The sequence below is a fragment of the Sturnus vulgaris genome, chromosome 1 (genome assembly GCF_052056855.1).
Source record: "Sturnus vulgaris isolate bStuVul1 chromosome 1, bStuVul1.hap1, whole genome shotgun sequence".
Classification (NCBI taxonomy): Eukaryota; Metazoa; Chordata; class Aves; order Passeriformes; family Sturnidae; genus Sturnus; species Sturnus vulgaris.
The window spans coordinates 27,292,056-27,307,440 of NC_142243.1; the positions used below are offsets into that span (position 1 = coordinate 27,292,056).

At 40.4% G+C, this 15,385-nt stretch overlaps 1 protein-coding gene across 1 annotated transcript; it reads left to right on the forward strand.

Annotated features, from left to right (window-relative positions):
* Positions 1-2,163: 2,163 nt before the first annotated feature.
* Positions 2,164-14,645, forward strand: TMEM106B (transmembrane protein 106B). Its single transcript, XM_014878508.2, has 8 exons — positions 2,164-2,260; positions 5,281-5,502; positions 8,170-8,233; positions 9,521-9,680; positions 10,486-10,626; positions 10,726-10,775; positions 12,289-12,342; positions 13,051-14,645. The coding sequence occupies exons 2-8, from the start codon at positions 5,283-5,285 to the stop codon at positions 13,187-13,189; spliced, it is 828 nt and encodes a 275-aa protein (XP_014733994.1). The 5' UTR covers positions 2,164-2,260; positions 5,281-5,282; the 3' UTR covers positions 13,190-14,645.
* Positions 14,646-15,385: the final 740 nt, after the last annotated feature.

Below are 15,385 nucleotides of genomic sequence, written 5' to 3' on the forward strand. Positions count from 1 at the left end.
AAAATTGTATTGAGAGAATTTAATTGCCAGAACTCAGTGGGATTTCCCAAAGCTACTCCAAAGCCCTTTTTTCTTGACCATTTCTGGCACATCCCCTGTTGTGTGATGATTCAGTTCAGTGTGACTGGCTGCCACTATTATTTAAAACAACGTGAAAGGCAAAGACTCAGTGTTCTGTTTGTACAGCTGAAAGCTGTGAGTATTTTTCACAGTGCATTTTGTGCTCCCTGGATCAATGTAAAGTTGAGCCAGACCCAAAAGCTAATAGCCAGTGAAATTACTAGTTAGACCTCGGCCTTCCAAATTTGGGGTTTGCTGATGTTTTAAAGTGAGATAGAAACTCCATACTAATCCTGAGCATGCCAGGCACCTGTTTAAGTTATCTGACACATACCATTTTTAGTTAAGAACTCACAAAACACCAGAGTCAATCTTGCTGTAGAGAAAGTTTTGTATGGGTACCTCAGGAACCTCGAACAGTGATAGGCAAAAGATTCAGGTGGAGATCTACCAGAAGGACATGGAACATGCCAGCTTTTGCCAATACTGCCAGGAGCTTGACCATGTCTGGCTGGATAAGTAGAGTCACGCCAGCTGTGATGCAGGACTCACCATGACTTGAACTGGATGATGAAAGCTAGAGACTACTGCAAGCCAAGACTCCTTGAACTCCCAGAAAACACCAGGAAGTTCCAAGGATAAAGAGAATAAATGGGCTGGCATTGGCCTGGTTAAAGATAAATGACGATTTTTTTTTCTTCTCTAAGCACATGCTCGGTTGGGAAAAAGTTCTTTTCTGTGCTGATCATATGCTGTTCCCACTAGCAGGTGCCGAGCACACTACAGAATGGCTGTACTGCAGATGGGCTCAGAGCTGCACCTGCTCTGGGTGGCTGCTGGAGGCAGCCTGTGTCCTCCCAGCCTCTGGAGCAGCCTGGCACCCTGCCCCAGCCTCGTGATGACTCCGAATAGTCATGAGCACCTCTCTTCCTCATTCTCTCTCTTGAACCCCGACCCTATGCTTGTCCTTGCACTGCAATACATGGTGTGAATCACAGAATTACCTCCAGCCTGATTCATTCCTGCAGCTGGGTCAAGGTTCCCAAAGCAGGCAGAGCTTCTTTATGCCTTCTTTCTGAGCTGCGTCCCCCCTGCACAGATCTCATCCCTTTGGTGCTCACGCATCCCCACAGAGTCATATCGAGCATTTCCAAAGACAGCGAGTAATGGCTTCCGTGAACTTTCCCTGAACAAGAGGCAGACTGACGAAGAGAAGCCATCAACTAACTTCTAACGCCCTTTATCTTGCTCTGGCAAATCGCTGGCAGAATTTCTCATGCCCATGCCCTGGATAAACATCCGCTGTACAGGCAACATTGTATCGTGTGCTGCGAGTGATGAAAACGCACTGCACTCGTTCCTGGCACCTCTTTTTGCTGCCACAGCTTTGCTCTCATGGGGATCTCCTTTCCCCCGGCGCACAAGGGGGCGAGGAACTCCCACCAGGGCTACCGAGGAGGGCACAGAAAACAGCGATGGTGCCTCACCACGAAAGTGAGGACAGAAGGAGAGGGCGCTCATTAGCTGCGGGCAGCAAGGCAAACCAGCAATAGGACCAGAGGACACGGGTTTAACCTGCACCGGGGGGAAGTTAGGTTGGACATTAGGAAGAATTTCTTCACAGAACGGGTGATTAGACATTGGAATGGACTGCCCTGGGAGGTGGTGGAGTCACTGTCCTTGAAGGTGTTTAAGGAAAGCCTGAACGCGGCCCCTGCTGCCTTGGTCTAGCTGACATGGTGGTTCGGTCATGAGTTGGACTCGACGATCTTAGAGGTCTTTTCCAACCTAGATGATTCTGTCAACAGGATTCTAAACCACAGCTGTCAGGGAAATCCCGAATGGAATCCCGCTGTGTCCCCTTTAGTCCCTCTGCCGCAAAGCGGAGCTGCGCGACCTCCCTATTCCCCTTTCCACTACCCTTGATTCCACTCCCGGACACGGGACCGCCCCGCACCCCTCGGGACAGCGGCTTATGTGCCAGTCCCGAGCCTTGGGCCACCGCGGCTGTGGCACGGCCCGGGCCGGGAGAACGGCGCGCAGCCGGCTCCGCCCGCGGCCGGGCGGGATGGGCCCGGCTCCGCCCCGCGGCTGCGCACACGCTCGATCCGGGGCTCAGCGCCGGCAGCTGCGTCGCTCCCGGAGCCTCCGGTTCTGCCCCTGTGCCGTGCCCGGCCCGGCCGCGGAGCCCGCGCCGCAGGTGGGGACGGAGGGGCGGTCCGGCGGTGGGCTGGGGCTGCGGGGCGCTGGCGGAGCTGCGCGCCGGGCGGGGGTCGCTGCGGCCCCCCTGGGCCTCGGCGGGGCCTGGGCAGGACGGCGGCGGGGCGGAGGGGCTGGCCTGGCCTTTCCTTGCCCTGGCTTGACCCGTCCCCTGGCCTGCCCCGGGACGGCTCCCGCGCCGAGACCACCCCAGGCCGAGCGGGGACCGGGGCCGGCCGGGCAGCCCAGCAGCAGCCAAGCTCGCCGGGCCTTGGTCCAAGCCTGCGGGCTGTAAACTTCGCCATGTTTGTGAGAGCAGCTGGCGCTGATGGACGAGAAAAGCCCTAAACCCCAGGATTTCTGATTCCTTTATTTTGGCAGCGCCTGCCTTAGTGCTCAGGCAGTGTCTGAGATGTGGGTCTGTAAAGGGCCGTGAAAAGCAGCGCTGGTCGTGCCCACCGGAGCCGGACAAGCCTGTGGCTACTAAGTCACTGTTTTACCCTGCTTTGGAGGAGCTTGTGGTGTTCGCTGTTGTGGGGCAGCTGGTGAGGCAGCAGTGGTTGCGATCCGAAATCTTTTGCTGTTTTGAAAAAGCAGTAGCTTTGTAATCTCAAGTTTTTATGTTTGCATATAAAGGGTAAGAACACCAGCCTGACTTGGTGGAGAAGTATAACAGTTTAGTTTGACTCTATGAAGTTTCACTGAGTTTATAAACAATTTTTTTTTCCCCTAGTCTTGCATGTAGCTCAGGATGTGGTGGTTCAGTCTGTCTTGTGACACTGTTTGGGTTTTGTCCATGTACCATTGTGCTGCAGTGCATAGCAAGTTGAAAGGTGCGGTTGTAAATAAAAGCCACTTGTCACAACATTTTTAATTTACCAAACTCTTTTTAACAAACTGAATTCACAGAAACCCCAGATAAGTCCAAGTGGAATGGAGTGTAACATCAGTTGCAAGGGAGACTGGAGCAAAGCACAGTATGAAATAGGATTTCTGACTTTAGTGACAATATAGAAGCTGTGATAACCAGAGTTGCTACTGTTTAGCCTATAAGTGCTGCATAAAAGATCAACGTGTTCTTGATTTGTGGTCAGCTGTAATAAGGGTCAGGCTTGGCTAGGAGAAAAAGCATATTGATAATCCAATTTTGCTTGAAAGTGATTCTGTGTTTTCCTTGTTTCTGAACTGAGATGTTTCTCCATCTGGCACCATTAAATTCAGTTATTGAAGCTCAGGTACAGTTGGCATTGAAGGATGCCTGCCTTAGTACTTGAATTCAAATAAAGGATGTGCTCTTGAAAGGAGTTCCCAGTCATCCTTGCCTGGTGCAGTTTGGTTCATGTCACAGTGTGACCAGGGAGTGTGTGAACTTTTCCTTCTGGAAAATGCTAAAACTAGAAGGTGCACTTCAGTTGTCAGTGGGTGTTGGATGTAGTCAGTTGGATGAAGTGGCAGAACAGCACGATCCCTATGCTTTCAGATCTGTAATTGTGACAGCTATTGCCTAAGCTGCAAGACTCAAGTTCCGTAGCTTGAAGGCTGTAGGTCACCTGCAAGGAGAAAAGTAAACAAAAACCCCATATGAAACAATTGTCAACAGTGTCAGCAGCTTTTTCAGGATTTTTTTTTCAATAGCTCAGTAGTTTTAATTTTAAATTCAACAATTTCATTATTGAATGGCTCCCAAACTTAGAATGTTTGAAAAGTGCTGTAGCACTTTTTAAAGAGAAGGGTAAATAGCTTTCCTGTTTGTAAGGGTTTAATGACATAAATGAAAAAAATAATCCTGCATATTTGCTGGGGCAGTAACTGGGACTAGTTGGCATTTCTTTACCTATTTTCTTTCTCCCACATTCACTTAGCCTTTGTGGAAATGTAGTGAATTAATGTTGTGTTTGCAGTGCCATCACTATATTTGAGATACTTCTGTCTTGAGTACTTGGTTTAAAATATTCTGACTTATTTTTCTCTTTTAAAAATCTTCCTTGTAGGGCTTCCTTTTAGAGAACCAGTGTAATTCCTAGGTGCCACTCTAAAAATACCTCCCTCTTAATGGAAAAAAAAAACATACCATGCAGTTCCTCAAAACACTGATTAATTGAGTGACTGCTGTCTCTATGTGTTAAATAACTAAAATGGGTTATGTAGATAAGCTGGACAACTAATTGCCATTGCTGTAGAGGTTTATTTTTTTTATCTTTGAGATTTTTTCCAACATGATGCAAACTGGGGAGGTTTCTGCTTACTGCATTTTTTTTTAGTTTTAAATGTCCTGTGTTTCAAGGTATTCTCAGTGTCATTGCTGAAAAGCTACAGTAATGAGAAAAAAATAAAATACATATAGATAACAAAATGCTTTTGTGAGTAATACTCTTCTTTTAAACAAGTGTTTATAAATGCTATATATTGGCAGCTGCTATGTTTAAGTAACTCTTATGTTTTACTTGACTTCCCTCTGAATTAGTCCTCATTTGAATTAAAGGGAATCATCAATTTAAATACCAGGCGATGTAAATTTCTAGCTTGGAGACTAATAGCCAATCCTATATTCTCAAAACAAGTGCAGGCTAAAAAATTTACTAAAATTGGGTCTGTCATGTGTGTAGAATTTACTCAAAGTTGCAAAATTGCTTTCTGTGTCCCAGTCTTGATTTTTTTTTTAATACCAAGATTAGTGTGTTGTGTTAAAGCCTGTACAGTAACAATACTTTGAAAAGCTGTTGCAATTTTTGCCAGCAGTTGTACTGTTCTAACTTTAAAGCCTCTCTCTGATCCCCTTTCAATCTGTGCATATTGGAGAATCTGAACAAAGTTTCCAGTTAATTCAGGTTGTTTACAGTTTGGGATTGACTCCAACTTGACAGGGCCTTAATGCTTTGCAGGTCTGAAGGGATTTGAACAAAGGAGAACTGGGTCTTGTCAGGCTGTGGCCACAGACCAACAGTTACCTGCTGCAGAGGAATAAATGTAAGCCATGTTTGAATTATTCTCCCTGAAATTTTCCTTCTGACTTTTTTTTAGACATGGGAAAATCACTTTCTCACCTGCCTATGCATACATGCAAGGAAGATGGCTATGATGGAAGCTCAGCGTCTGATAACGTGAGGAATGGTTTAGTTCACTCAGAAGTGCACAATGAAGACAGCAGATGTGGAGATGTGTCGCAGTTTCCCTATGTGGAATTTACAGGAAGAGACAGTGTCACTTGCCCAACCTGCCAGGGAACAGGAAGAATTCCACGAGGTAAGTTTCCTTTTTATTATTTTTATTTCTTTTTTTAACCTATAAATTTGCATAATAACCATATGCAGTTGTAATAATTCATGACAAATAGCTTTTCAAGTCAAGATGAAGTTTTCTCATATTTTTAATTATTTTTTTAGCACTAAGCATTTTGTTACACTAAATGAGTGTAACAAATAGGGTCAGCTGTTACACCTTGGCTGTTACAACTTGGATCTCCTCTTGTCTGTACAATGCAACTGTTTCTTCCTCCTCAGCCTTGAATCCATGCATAACCATAACCTTTATTTTCATTATATTTTATTGCATCTTTTTTTAACTACCTGTTTTAAACTATTTGAATCAATACATAATTGCAAAAATGGCAGCAAATACAGAGATAGAAAAGTAGATCTGGGCTGCAACATCTCTTCCCTGATTTATAGTGAATTTTTTTGCCCTCACTGCTGCCAGTGTCCTTTGTTTTCCTTTATCCTCCTTTTGTCCCACTGGTGCTTGCTAGGTGGATAACTCTAGCTTGAAATTGAAAATATATATGTTCTTTGGCTGCCTTGGGAGCGAGTAGGCTACACAGCATTAGTCTCCATACCTGTTTTGTTTGCTTTGCCCTCATCCTTTGCTTTTCCTCTTGGTAAAACATGCTACGTTGTTATGCTTCTGTCCTAAATTATAAGCTACCTGAATATTTATGAAGAGACTGTGAAAGAAGAATGTGGGATATCTGAAACCAGGCAGAAGGAGAGAGTGACAAATGCAGCGGGCCAAGGCACAGCCTTTTGCTTCAGCTGTGAGATTTTCCCTTTGACTGGGGAAGAGCTTATGAGGTGTTTTCATGTTTGAGTTTGCTTTTGTCAGACCCCTTATCCAAAATAGATTATTGAGTGTAAAAGCTCTTGGAACTGATTTTGACCAGCAACTCAGGAAACTTGAATGATGTCTGTGCCATGTTGTCCTTCTACATGTCCTTCAGTTACGATACAGTTCACAAACACTTGCATTTCACCTTTGTAGAAGGATCAGGGAGCATAGAATATTTTTGTGGTTGCAAATACCATAGGAGAGTTGTGTTTTAGCTGTTAAACTTTCTACTGCAATGTATTCTTGGAGTACCTCTGAATTCAGCAAATTTGACACCTAGAAAAGCTCTGAAACTAAAAATTACCTTAGCCAGAAAGGATAAAGAAGTTTGTTCTGTTAACTTGAAATACTTGTTAATACCAATAACATGTTTTATTCAAAATGCAGAAATAGCAGGATTTCTGTGTTCAAAAGCGTCTTATTTTCACTGTAGAATCCTTAGATACAATACTTACATTTATTTAACTATTTTATTAAAGATTTTGCAGTAACTATAAAACATGCATGTTGTCTATACATTCTAATGAAATAATGTGGTTAAACTTAGAACTTAAAATGAGTTATTAGAGCCAAGAGGATTGATTTCTTTCTAATTATTCCTTAGTATTTTATAGAAGAAAAAATATCACGTTTGGAGGTCATTTGAGGGGAGAGGGGAAAAATTAAGAATGACAGCATGACTAGTAAGACTATGATTAATATGTGATATGATGGCTAAACTATAATAAATCCATGAAATTATGTTTTGTTACTTGGACAGCTCAAGTTCTTAAGTGTGATGTATGACAGTGGGACTGTGCTAGTTTCTTCAGAGGTTGAAGGTGCTTCATTGAAGTAGAGATGAAAATGTGTTTTAAATTGGTAGAGGCTTTTTAGAAGGTTGATGGGTTTTTTGCATGCTGCTCTATACTTGGTTAGTGTATTTTGCTTAGCATAGTGATTCAGCATGGAATCATTGCCAAGTGTTTGATTAGCTGAGTGATGATTTGATCAAATTCTGCATTTGGCTTAAAAATTGCAGATATGATTTGGCCTTGAGGCCTCTGTTCTCACAGTCCCACAGCAAATAGCAAAAGCTCTAGTGGCGGATGTAGTACATGTATTTTCAACTACTTATCTGTGCATGTGTTCTTCTGCTGTTAAGATACCCCCTTTCAAAATGCTGTCTAGTGACATAACTTTCATGGAGAAATTCCAGTAGATACTTATTTTGACTTCTTGGGTGCTGCAGCTCAGCAGCACCATGATAAATATGGTTTTATATACTCCTGATTTCCAGAATGCTGTGTATGCATAGCTTGTGTTGCCCAGATCACCTGTATTGATAGCTTTGGTTGTTTCAGTTTGGGCTTGTTTGTTGGGGTTTTTTACCCAAACCTGACCTCTGCTTTTCAGAAGACTACATGGAGAATGCCTTCTGGATCAGTTCTTACTGCCCAAGCTTCTGGATGTTTTGTCCCATGAGTTCATGTGGTCTGGCATAGAGAGCTCAGAGCTGTTCTGCATCTCTTTTTCTCCAGGAAGTGGTGCCAGAGGCAGTATGTGTGCAGCACAGAGGCAGAATTTCTTACTGTTTTGGTCCTTATGGACTTGGTGTTTTTTCATCTTGATGTTGCATAAGCTGTGGTCTATTTCAGAAAGTGACATCACCTACAGTAGCCTGACCTGGGTCTTTATCTGCAATTTCAATGTTTATCTTTAGTGTTTATTCTTTAGTGCCAGTAAGTTGTAATGGGTACTCTTTGTTTAAAAGAGCTGCAACAACACTTATTCTTTGTTTAAATTCTGAAAGGGTGTTTTTGTTTCCAGGGCAGGAAAATCAGCTGGTAGCCTTAATTCCATACAGTGATCAAAGACTGAGGCCAAGAAGAACGTAAGTCAATAGCTGTTTGTAATACCTGAATCTACAGTTAATTATTCTTGTCTAGTTAAAATTCAACAATTCAAAGGAGATAGAAATAAGAAGAATCAAGCAAAAGTCACTGGAATGCTTTCTTGCATTCATTATTGGAAGAACTGGGCTTGTGGGTAATACCAGCCTTAACCTCTAACTCTTAGTTATTTATTAACAGGTGTACATACTTGCATCACAGTAAATATTAGCTAAGTACAAGGCTAAGGAATACTGTATTACCTATTCATCTACATGTTTACAGTAATGAAGTGAATGTATTTCAATTTCTGTAGCATCTCCTAATTGATCTGAGCAGACACATCTTCACTGCTAGAGTTTGACTTAATAGGTAGTATCTTTGAGCCACTGCTACAAAATAAGTCACCTAAAATTAATTTGTAACATTCCTATTTTTGTAGCTAGAAGAATCAACAATTTATGATACAGCATATTTGATTTTTTTTCTAGGATCTACTTAGGGGGTTCACTACAATATTCAGGGTTTTTGTTCTGACATGTTTTGGTTTTTACTTCATTTTTTTTAATGTTTTGATATTTTTGTAGCAAACAAAAATGAGTGTCAGGAAAAATAAATATATTAGCTTCACATAATACTATTCTGGATAATATATCTGATGTAATGGTAGTAAAAATTTGAAACATATTACTCTAGTGTTCAAATCTTGATAAAATTGGAACTCAAGTAGATCTTTTTATTTGTGGAGGGTTTTTTTTATTATCTCTCGCACCACTACTACCACCCCACCCTCCTGTGCACAGAGCCACACCCACACAAACACACCCTTTTGTATTAGCCGGATTGTGAATTTCCTGCTCCTTAGTTGAAGTCCTAACTTTCCCTGGAAGTCGGGATTCTCTGTCATAAGAGCTTTATTTTGTGTTTGGAGTGTTTTTGAGAGACTTCCACAAAATAACGGAAGTTGTGCTATAAATAAATGTTAAGAGGAAGTGGATTTGTTTAAAAGCACATAAATATTTTCCTTTGCAAGTTACAAATGTTAGGGTAACCACATGATTTGAAATGTGGTTTCTGATGTATATGCAAGAGTAAGAACTGCTTAAGACATAGCTGTGAAGTGCAGCACAGGTTTTTTTCCCTTTGTAGAAGCTAATGGAAGCTAGAAATAGACTGAATTAGTTGTATTTAGTCCTGCTCCTTATCACTTAAAAGAAAAGAGCACATCACTGTTTTTTAATGTGCTTTTGACTCTAAAATGTGGGTTGTTTTTTTTTTTTTTTCTCCAGAAAGCTCTATGTGACTGCATCTGTAACTGTGTGTTTACTACTTTCTGGGCTGGCTGTATTTTTCTTGTTTCCTCGCTCGATTGACGTTCAGTACGTTGGTGTGAAGTCAGTGTATGTCACTTACGAACAGGACAGGCGGATAATCTATCTAAATATTACGGTAAGTCTGACTGGTTGGCTGTTTGTAATGCAGAAATGCACCAGGAGATACTGCTTTGAGAGTTTAATGTGCATAGAAACTGTGGTCTGGCTGAAGAGTTTAGTTGGTGCCTTAAGAACTAGAATCAGTAACCAGTTTGAAAAATGTAACTGAGCCTGCTGTGGCTGGTTCTTGTAGCTGTAGCTAATAGAGGTGTAGTTGCAAGCTGACACTGGGTCTTCTGGTTTCAAGGGAACAGTAACTTTGGAGTTCTCAGTGTTACTTTTGGAATACGTCTGAAATTTAGTGTGTGTATGTAGAATGCTGTTTGATACTGCCCTGGTATTATGCCTCTGTCAAAATCGGTGTTGAGTCAAAATACTTCCTTATCCACCTTAAAACTTAAAGGAGCTCTTCCCACATAGTTCTTGATTTCTTCGTAATCAGCTTGATACAGGATTGCTTAAAGACTTTTGATAGAGTTCTTCATTTTAAATAAAGCAAAGCTGCCATGGAAGAAAGATGTCCTTTGACAGCTAAATTTCCTGGAAGGAGTAATTGAGGATAGGAAGAAATGCAGTATTTGAAGTAGAGGGTTGTTACCAGGAACATTGTGCAGAAGTTTGTGTCATTCAATATATTCACTAAACAAACTCAGAAAGGAGTTAAGTGATGGTCCATGACCCCACTCCTCTCTGCAATCCTCACAGGCAGGAAAATTTACTTGCAGAATCTGATATTACTGTCTCATGCACAAAATTCAAAATGCTTGCTCATCAAGATACACAGAATGGATAGCTGTTACTGTTTTGTGTTTGTTTTTCAGAACACACTTAATATAACGAATAACAACTATTACTCTGTTGAAGTGGCAAATATCACAGCCCAGGTTCAGTTTTCAAAAACGGTTATTGGCAAAGCACGGTTAAACAACATCACCAACATTGGCCCCCTCGATATGAAACAGGTTAGTAGCTTAGGCTTTCGAAGTTAAATGTGTGTTAATCTTCATATATAAATCTACTTATTTGTGTTTTCATTGCTTTTTTATTGTGGTTTTTTTTAGATTGATTATATGGTGCCCACAGTCATACAAGATGAAATGAGCTACATGTAGTAAGTGTACTCACCTGTAAATGTCATATGGATCTTACTAAAAGTTGCAGTGGTGTTGAAAAACGTTTTTCAAAATTAGCAGGAATCTGTTTGAAAAGTTGCTGGGGCATTTTCTTGAAGTTTAATAGTACTGAAAGATAAGTAAACCACAATTGCTTGTTTAGTTTTGTATAGTAGCTTGCTGTACCTGGCTTTAAATGGTATCTCTGTTACAGTATTTTAGGCCTTGGCACTAGTAAGGACTGCTGCTTTAGGGGGTGAAAGTACAGGTATGTTCCCCAAGCTCTTTAGTAACTTGCCGCAACTTTCTCTGCAGTAGAAAGAAATTTGTATTTACTGGTATACAAATTACAGAGTTGTTGTGTATACAATGGTAAGCAGTGTTTACAGCCTACCCTTTGAGTGATTTTATTTATAGCTTCTGAAAGTTCATTGGTCCAACGCTGTTACCTCATTATATCTTGGTCACAAGCCCCAGTTTTAGTTCTCTTACACTGAAATCCAGACTGAACAGAAGGAGTTAACTATTGAGACTTCAGATCTGTGTGCAGTTCTAGTGGACGTAGCCTCTTTGGGGTCGAGAAAACCTTATTGCTTTGAAGTGTTGAAATAAAATGAAATAGGTGTGAAATGCCAAGAGAGGCGCCAATTTCAAATCAGCAGAAAATGTTGAACCTCTGTCACCTTTGAAAAGTATGTAAGTTAGTTTTATGTAAACACTGAATCTTGTGAATCTGCTCACTCTTTGGATGCACGAGGAATAAATAAACTTCATAAATAGCCTCCATAGAACTTCTGAAAATTGTATTTTTTTGCAATTTGGATGAGCTGAATTCACTGATTGTTTACATTTTAAATTTGTTGGTGCAGGTGGAAAGAATGACAAAGGCATGCAAATACTGTAGGTGGTTGCCAAGCAATCTTACTGCACTGATCACATGCTTTTCATTCTAGAGCTGATAAATTTGTGACCAAGAGCAAGGATTTAAGAAGCAGGAGTTAAAAGTATGCACTTACATGGTGCTCTTTATGACTAGTATGTAGGTGTGTCAGAAAATGTAAGTCTGAAAAGGTTATCTTGCAAGAGAACAATAACCTTGACTTTGGAATCTCTGTATGTTGGTTAAAGGTTACTTTGCATAATATAGTAGTGGATGACTACAGAAAAAAAATGACAAAAGTGGTACTGACAGGCTTTAAATGTAGTGGCTCAGGTTAAGCTTGGTTAGCTTCTGGAAGATGGAATGAACGCTTTCTGAGGACACTTCTGTTGGCAAACATTTCATGAAAGCAAACGGATGTGAAGACAGTACCTGTGAAAGTAAGACTGTGTATGTAAAAGTGGGTCCAGGTGAGCATACAGTCACTGGCAACTGATTCTGTTGCCATTGCCAGCAACTGTAGTCTCCATATACACAGACAGCAGGATTTGCAGTTGAAGCCAGAAATTATTTTAGATACTTACCCTGGAAAAGTTTGATGTAAATCTAACAGTTGTTCTTCTTTTTTGCAGTGACTTCTGTACTTTACCGTCTATCAAAGTACATAACATAGTAGTGATGATGCAGTAAGTATGATACCTTCCTATGTGTGAGAAACAACTTCAGAAGCCATGTAATCCTCATTAAAATAATATTCAAATACTTAATCCTGGAGTCTTTGCATCATAGATAAAATGAAGTCGACTTGCTTTCTAGTGTAGTAGCTTTATAGTTACAGAAAATGAACTGTCTTTTGGCAGGTTCTGGTGGTGTAAAGACTGGATTGAGAATCGTTGTTTCTGTATCTGCTCTGCAGCTGGGCTGTGGCCATGGAGCTACTAATACCTCAAAAACTTAAAAATGACTGTGTATCACCCACTGTTCAAAACTTGTTGAGATCTTTGATCTTGAAGGAGTTCCTGGCTTTAGTACTCTTGTCAGAGACTGCTTTTTGTGACTTTGCATAAACTTCAGCATGGTGGGGTTTTTTCGTTGGTGAGGGACCAGATATAGCATGGCTTGTTGCTTGTTTAATCATTTGCTTTCTTGTTACAAACAAGAAATATTATTTGTAGGGGTAAATATTACAAGTAAACCTCAGCTTTAACATCTTTAGGAAAAGAAACTAGATGTCTCTCACGGAGAAAAATCTGTGGTGGTAAATCAGTAATGCTCTTATATTTACTTAAAATGTATTTTGTTCCAAAACTTTTTCCTTAATAATGATAGTAATATAAACATAGTGATTTTTAGAATAGGATACTCAAAATCTCTTCTTTTCTGTCTTTTTTAAGAGTGACAGTGACCACCTCTTACTTAGGCCACCCTGAGCAAATATCCCAGGAGAGATACCAGTATGTGGACTGTGGAGGAAACACGACCTACCAGCTGGGCCAGTCAGAATATTTAAATGTACTGCAGCCTCCACAGTAAAAGCACCTGTTGGCTGGTGTGGAATGACTGCTGTTGGTGCTTGCAGAGATCCTTTGGATAGAGCTGGTGTTAACGTGGAGTGGAGAGTACATGCCATGTACAGCATAGCAAACGTGGAGATCTGTACACTTTAGATGCAAGGAGGGAAAGGTGCAAATTGTAAATAGGTGCACTTGTTAAATGTTGTGTTTTCCCCTTCTGTTTGCTTTCTGTTACTGTAAGCACTTCTGTCAAGTTGTGTGGTGGGGGAGAGGGGGAGTATCAGATTCTTGAACAGAATTGGGACTTTACCTTACAGTGTGGTACATCAACTTAGAGTAACTGTGTGTATGTCTGTGTTTAGGTGAAATGTGTCACTAATGAGCATTTTTTAAAAATAATACTCATAAATTTATAAGTTTATACTTCAGTTCTTGATATTTGACTATTGAAAATGCAGTGTTAATACAAATAACAAGATTACTTTGAGGTGTCTGGGTATGAAATTTCTATTAGTAACCCAGTGGCAATAGTGCTTTATTTTGGGATTCTACACTTTATTTGCTATCTATGATTAGAGGTGACATGCAGTCTATGAAAGCCAGGGAAGCTCTCTTGGATGACACTATAGTTGAATGTGCAGTTTCTAGAATCTGGCATCTTTTCATTCATATTCCCTCTTGCTACCTCTGGGATGTTATAAAGAGAATATATATTGTTGGATTTAAAGCTGGGTTTAAAACTAAACAAGAAACAACCCCCACAACATTTAGTGACAAAGGAAAAATACAAGACTCTAGAAAATGAACAAGGCTTTACCAGTCTGTTTTTAGTAGGCTTTTTAGAACAGGTATTAAAATCAAGATTGTGCAGTTGGAACTAGGTGGGAAACTTTGATCGTGGTTTTGGAGAGCTTGGTGTAAATTTTCATGATTTTTTTTTTTTACTGTTTTAATATATTATGTACCTAAGCAACTTTTAAATGTTAATATGTTTGATTGTTTATTTCTTGTGCAGGCTCAGCAAGCAAATGCAGTAGTTATCTGTACTTCCAGAGCACTCAAAGGTCACATCAAAGTTATGTAAGGGAAGATGAAGCAATTCTTTCTGTAGGAGTAAATGCTGATGTAATTGTGAGATTACTGACTGACAGCACAAAATAGTTTCTGTAGCACAGTTTGCACATGCAAATTCTGGGGTAATTGTCAATCATGATGATTTTAAACTTTGGGTCCAAAGTTGTTTGTCTTCTGAAGGCTGACTGTTCCGAGGGTTAAATTTTAATTAGCTAGGTCACTATTGTTTTATTTCTGAATTGGTTGAGATGCAGCTGTAAGAAGGTACTATTAAGATGGTTGCATTATAATGAATAATGGGTTTTTTTTAAATAGATATTACTGGGTTTGTGCTGCCTATCTCCTGGAAATAAGCTACAAAATATGCATTGGCAATAAACATAATAGAAAAAAGCTTCTGAGTAACTTGCCACTAGCAATCTCTGATACTCCAGTACTTCAGTGAAGATACATGTCTGCATTATTCTTTTCTTTGCTGGCCTCTCTTAGATAGACCTAAGGGGGTGGGTGGGGAAAAATATGGGTGATGTAAGACTGATTTAAAAGACATTAAGTGACCGTAATAAACACCCCACCCTCCTCTATTTGAATTGCTATGAGCAATTACTCCAAAAGTCTGTGAAAACTTCTGGAACCTCAACTGTCAATATCATAAAAGTGTTGATAAGATGAAGACTCCATCGTTTGCCTTTAGAGAACTTCTGTAACTGGAGTAGTCAATTGAGATGATTTATGTGATTATATTCTGAAGATTGATTTTGGGCCCTTAAAATTAAACATTCTTTATTACAGCTCACAGTCATGAGGGAAGCTAATTCACAACTGACTCACCTTTCTAGAGTTTAGATGAGGTTCAGTCCTGTAGCTGCTAAATTGCATTCATAAGCTTGTCTGATAGCCTGAAAAGATACAGGTGATAACAAGACGAGGAGAGTGGGGAGCTGGCTAGAAGCAGAGAGGTGAACTCATGATACCTCTTGTAGAAAGATATGCTGATAAAGGAGAGTAGAGAGAGAGAGAGAATTCTGGTTTAGACCATATCAGAACTGAAGTCTCCCAGCAAGTGACACAGGGTCTTTTCTTCTAGGCTTAAATACTTATACAGTAGAGTGTTGTTTTTGTTTGGGGGTTGTTGTTTATG

Coding starts and splice junctions, on each gene's coding strand:
- TMEM106B (XM_014878508.2), top strand. CDS start 5,283: ATGGGAAAATCACTTTCTCACCTGCCTATGCATACATGCAAGGAAGAT. Junction 9,681..10,485: donor TAATCTATCTAAATATTACG/GTAAGTCTGACT, acceptor TTTGTTTTTCAG/AACACACTTAATATAACGAA. Junction 10,627..10,725: donor GCCCCCTCGATATGAAACAG/GTTAGTAGCTTA, acceptor GGTTTTTTTTAG/ATTGATTATATGGTGCCCAC.